Source organism: Gambusia affinis, linkage group LG13, assembly GCF_019740435.1.
Source record: "Gambusia affinis linkage group LG13, SWU_Gaff_1.0, whole genome shotgun sequence".
NCBI classification, from domain to species: domain Eukaryota; kingdom Metazoa; phylum Chordata; class Actinopteri; order Cyprinodontiformes; family Poeciliidae; genus Gambusia; species Gambusia affinis.
This window is the reverse complement of record NC_057880.1, coordinates 18,876,884-18,882,575: the sequence shown is the minus strand read 5'-3', so window position 1 is coordinate 18,882,575 and position 5,692 is coordinate 18,876,884. Positions and strand designations below refer to the sequence as shown.

Sequence of the window (5,692 nt, the reverse complement as noted above, 5' to 3'; positions counted from 1 at the left end):
CTTTGGCTGTTAGTTTCAGTTCATCTCTCACTTGGTTTATGTATAGGAATGAAGGTTTATGGTGAACAAAGCCTGAATTTCACTAAATTTGCAGTCCCTAACTCCAGGTTTAGAGAACTGCTATACTGCCACTTCTAAAACGTCTCTTCCAAATGAATTTCCTATTCATTTACAAAACATGCTGCGGAGGTAATTAAGTAATTTCAAGTTTTGTTTTTAAACCCCCCATAAAAAGGTTTTTAAAAATTTGAAATTTCAGTAGCACTTTTTGATATCTGGGACTTGTTTAGACAAGTATAGGTAAACCCCACAAAAAAAACCTGGACCAGATTCTTCTAGGCAGAATAAATATTTAAGATTCATTTTATGTTCCATAAAACCTTCACCCAGTTTTTGAAAGCTGAGAAAATACATACCAAACTGAATAAAGCTTAACTCTGAAAGCAGTCTGGCTCTCCAAGCTAGCATGAATCAAGTTAGCACTTTAAAAAAAAATTGTCAATTAAAAAATGCTTTCTAACTTTGTAATTTAGTAAACTCTTCTGTTACTTTTCTTTGAACTTTTGTTTTCCTACAGCTAAATCTGTTGTATCTGTTTCTGTTATCAGTGAACAAATAGCTTAGAAAAGAACAAAATAATATTGTCTTAAATGTTTACTGATGTCAGCTTTTAATCGTCCTGGTTTTATTGAAGCAAGGACACGCTGTCCCTGGCTGTGATCTTACCTACTCGCAGCCATTGGCATCTATAAAAGTTTTGAAGAAATTTGGCTGAATTATAACATATTTAATTTGTCACTGGACGCAATGAGCTATTTTTGAATTGCATTGAATGTAAATAAAATTATTTTCTTTTCAAAATTGATACCCTTTTTGTATAATTTTATTATATTTTAAAGAGTTTGCTTTTTTATTTTATCAGAAACAAATTCCATTATTAACCTTTCAGTGTGACAAAGACTTACCGGAAGTAAGCTTTTGTTTTGAAAGGGTCTAAGCGAAGATACCATAATACCGTGTACCATCGCGCATAGTGAAACCGAGTGAGGCGAGGTTAGACCTCAGCCCTTGTTTAGAGGTGGGAGATGAGCAACCACGGGCTGTTGGTCTTTGGTTCTATGAGATGGTTTGTGGAGGCGGGCTGTGGCGGTGAAGGAGGTTCTCCTGTATGAGGGACAGGGAGACGGAGGTGCGACGTGGAAACCCGCAGAGCCGTGTCTATTTCCTGAAGTAAACAAATGAAGTTGCGGTGAAACAATGAGAGGAGACTTTCAGTTTTCAGAGCAATCTGATCTGCTGACATGAAATGAGACTCGGCTAACGGAGTTAGAACTTGAAGGAAAATTCCGTCGCCATGGACGAGGGACTGACTATTACTTGTATATCTGTAGCGATGTTTGTGGGCACCTTCCTACTAGGATTCATCCCACTGTTGTTCCGACTCTCTGAGGTAAGTATGACTTTTAAGTTCCTCGTTAAACAAGGTCAGCAGGCAGATTTACCACGGCTGGTTTAAATAAGTCCTTTAATATAGTTCCGTTCATAGCGATGATGCTCTTCCAGGGCCGGTCAAAGATCGAGCGGAGCCCTAAGCACAAAGTGACTAAAAAACCCATCAGCCACCAAGGCAACACAGTGCTTAATTGTTTCCAATTTGGGTATTTAGGGCTATTTTGTTCTTTCGCTGATGTCGAGGGTTTAGATGGTTACTGTGACCAAATTTATGTTGTATTTACGGATTCACCATTTGCAGTTATTTTTGCGGAATGTGACTCCACAAATTATTTGCAGAAAACCTAGGGTCTTTAGATGGGTCTCAAATATTTGTGGATATTAGCGATGGCTAACTTAAACCCCCTTACATGACCTGATGTCTCAATTTACTACATTAGATTTTTGATTGGAAAACAACTGAGTGTATTTGAATTTTGAGCTTTACTCCTGACAGAAAAGCCTGCAGTTTGTGTCCATCCTGGGGGCGGGTCTGCTGTGCGGCACAGCACTGGCCATCACCATCCCAGAGGGTGTGGGCTTACTGGAGGATTCGTGGAGCGGTGAGCTCACTGTTTGAAATTTAAAGAAGCTGAATTGGACAGCTCTACCTTCTCTGTCCCTAGTTGTCTTGACAACAGATGTGATGTGATTCAGTCCCTCTACTCCCATCAAATTTGCATGAGTGTTTCATCGTAAACCATTGAAATCATAGCTGAAAGCAGGCTCACCTGTCTGAATGTGTTCTCGCCTGCTTTGTTGTTTCATCCTCTTGTCTTCATCTTCTCTTTGCAGAGTCCTCCTCTGACGCTCCATCTGGCCTGAATGCTAGTAAAAAAACTGCACCTTCCACTAAAGGAAGCGCCCCACCTCGCTTTTATATCAGCGTGGCTTTGACGTTCGGGTTTACCTTCATGTTTGTTGTTGATCAGATTGGAGGATACATTTCCACACGTGGCAAGTTTAAATAACTTTCACTTTAAGCTTCATTTTATATCAAGTTCTCCATTCGTATGCTGATGATTTAAACACGTTTGGTTTCAGGTCAAGCAGCACATTTGTTGAATAAGAAACACATCACAGCCACTCTGGGGCTGGTTATCCATGCTGCAGGTATATTAATCAAATATCTTCTGGACATTCACTTGCATAAGTATTCATATTTCTTAAAGTTTATTTTAAATTTAGCAAAATAAAAATTTCAATGCATTTTATTGGGAAGTTGTGTGATAGATAGAGCAAAACAAAGTAGGGCATATTTGTGAGGTGGATGAAAAAAGAAAAATCTGCACCCCTAAATAAATTCAGTATAACCAGATGCATTCAGTCCATTCCTGTGTAATTTTGTCACTGTATAAATCCAGCTGAAGGTGTAATGTATTTTTCTGAGAATATTGATAGACCGACAGCATATTGGAGGCCAAGAAACACGTGACAGCAATAACACAATTCAATCCGTCATTTGAAAACGGAATATGAAACCATTTAGGGCCTATCAAGACATAACTGAAAATCATCCACACCCCTCTGTATTGGACCATCACTTACAATCTGAATAAAACAAATTGCAGTTTGTGGTTTTACTCTGACAAAATGTTTTGCAAACGACTTTATCTGCTGGTTTGTGTTTGCTTAAACTGCAAAGGGATATCTGGGACAAAAGCATGAAATGTTTCCAACAAAACCCAGTTACTCATTCCTTCATGTGACTTATCATGGGATTCCTGCACTCTGTGAGATCCAAGTCTCATTTAGCATGGCTGAGAGGCTTTGATTTCAAATTGCTTAGACAAACATTTGCTGAGTTGAGATATCACTTAAACCCACATTAGTGCACATTATAAAGTCACATTAACCACTTTCTTAAATATTGGCTGTGATTTATAATAACAATAATAACTCTTCTTGCATCCAGCTGATGGATTTGCTCTAGGCGCTGCCGTCGCCACAGGTCAAGCCACCGTACAAGTGATTGTTTTTTTTGCGGTCATTTTACACAAGGTGAGAGAAATTGTCAGCTGGATGAAGATGTTGACATATTTAATAAGATGTGACAGAACTGATGGCATCTGTGTTTTCTTTTATGTTTGTTTGTTCTTTCTTCTTGACTCACAGGCTCCTGCTGCTTTTGGTTTGGTTTCTTTCCTGATGCATTCAGGCCTTGAGAAGAAAGACATTCAGGGACATTTACTGGCCTTCTCAGCAGCTGCGCCCATAGTCTCTATCAGCACTTACTTCATACTGCAGGCGGTGGGAGAGCACACATCCTTCACAATAGTAACCCAGTCAGTCTCTGCTGTCTGGTTCTGACCCGTTACATGCTTGTGCGTGTGTGTGTGTGTGTGTGTGTGTGTTTGTCGACAGACTGGAAGTTCCTCTCATAACCAGATGAGTGCAACAGGAGTGGGAATGCTGTTCTCGGCAGGGACTTTTCTTTATGTTGCCACGGTGCACGTTCTTCCTGAGATCAGCAGTAGCAGCACAGCAGAATCACTCTCTAACCTGCAAGAGGAAACAGGAGCAGAAACACACAAGACAAGATATCTGGGGCTCCTGGAGAGCCTCACCCTCATCCTTGGTGTGGGGCTCCCAGTCATATTGGCCCTCAGCTTGCACGATGACTGACAGAGAGTTTACTTCGAAGGATGCAGAATAGTACTTCCAAAACAAGTGCTTTTTGTTTACTTGTACTGGAAACTCAGCTGAGGGATAGCGGCGTATAAAATATCCAAATCCTTTCAAAACCTGAAAAGCTTTGTTGATCCAAGAACAATGGCAGTGCTCAAGGCTTAGGTCAGTATGAACCAGAACCACGCCCATGAGGAACAATCTAACGATGAGATATGTGGATGGGTTTTCCTTCATTCTGCAAAATACTACATCCTACCAAGTATTTTTGGTCTAGCTTCTACTGGAAATATCTTTTTACACTTGAAATAAGACAAAACTAACATACAAGTAACTTTAGAGCAAGATAGGGGAGGTGGTTATAAGTCAGTAATTTCTTAATATCGATGGAAAAGTACTGCCAGTTGAACAAAACATTAAAATGTCTAGATATATCTAGTACTTTCCATCAGTATTAAAGAATTATTGACTTAAAATAAGTTCATTTATTGTGCTTAAAAGTTGCTTGTAAGTTAGTTTTGTCTTATTTCAAATGTACTAAGATATTTCCAGTAGAAACTAGACCAAAAATACTTGGTAAGATGTAGTATTTTTGCAGTGAAGACAGAATGAAGAAAAACTTGTCCACATTTCTCAGCGTTAGGTTGTTCCTCATGAGTGTGCTTCTGGCTCATACTAACCTAACCCTTGACAACTCCCATTGTTCTTGGATCAACAAAGCTCTTCAGGTTTTGAAAGGACTTGGATACTTTATACACCACTATCCCTCAGCTGAGTTTCCAGTACACGTAAACAAAAAGAGGGACATTTGTTATTTGTTACGAAGCTGTATAATTTTTTAAAAATGAAACCGTGGTCAGGGGGTAGATTTACAAGAAGAACAAGATAATAAATTGATACTGTCATGTGCACAGTATGCGACCTAGTTTGCACAGTTTGTACTAGTTTTGTGTTTATTACTAAGAGTTTGACAGGAAAAAGTGCAAGTTGGAGAATCAGAGAGAAACATTCCTCCTCATGATTCCTCAGAAACAGACTCATTGTCTTTTATTTCTTGTCTTGGCCGAAATGCCAAATGTGACACCTGAACTACGTAAAACCGTTTTTTTGGAGCCATATTATTTTATAACTTAATGTTTTCAATAGTGGCTGTTTGATTTATTTTTAAGAATGTATTTTAAAAGTTTGGCTCTATAAAGCTGTCTCTACTTAAAATGTGCAATAATCGTTAAAATAAACTGCAACACCATAAATTTCACACTGAAAAGTTTATAAAAATCTGATCTCTTATTGGAGTACACCTGTTCTGCAAAATCATTGCTGATGAAGTTCTGCTGTTACTCCATTTTTCAACCTCATTTTACCAATAAGATGGTTCTTTGTTTCCAATAACATTTCAAAAGGTCTGATGCTACAGAGAGCGATTTTCCTTCCGTGCAGAATTTCTCTTAATTTGAATTTCGCTGTTGTAGATATCTTAAAAAAATAAGTTATTTTGTTTGAGTTGTGTTTTTTTTTTTTTTTTTGTAGCTTTAAACAAACTTTGTTTCTGCTCTCTTCTCTTCAGACAATA

The 5,692-nt window shown here is 38.5% G+C and overlaps 1 protein-coding gene across 1 annotated transcript; it reads left to right on the top strand.

The window, feature by feature from the left end:
* Positions 1-999: 999 nt before the first annotated feature.
* LOC122842931 (zinc transporter ZIP9) lies at positions 1,000-5,386 on the top strand. Its single transcript, XM_044137235.1, has 7 exons — positions 1,000-1,450; positions 1,949-2,054; positions 2,287-2,448; positions 2,536-2,604; positions 3,407-3,492; positions 3,607-3,741; positions 3,856-5,386. The coding sequence occupies exons 1-7, from the start codon at positions 1,355-1,357 to the stop codon at positions 4,114-4,116; spliced, it is 915 nt and encodes a 304-aa protein (XP_043993170.1). The 5' UTR covers positions 1,000-1,354; the 3' UTR covers positions 4,117-5,386.
* Positions 5,387-5,692: the final 306 nt, after the last annotated feature.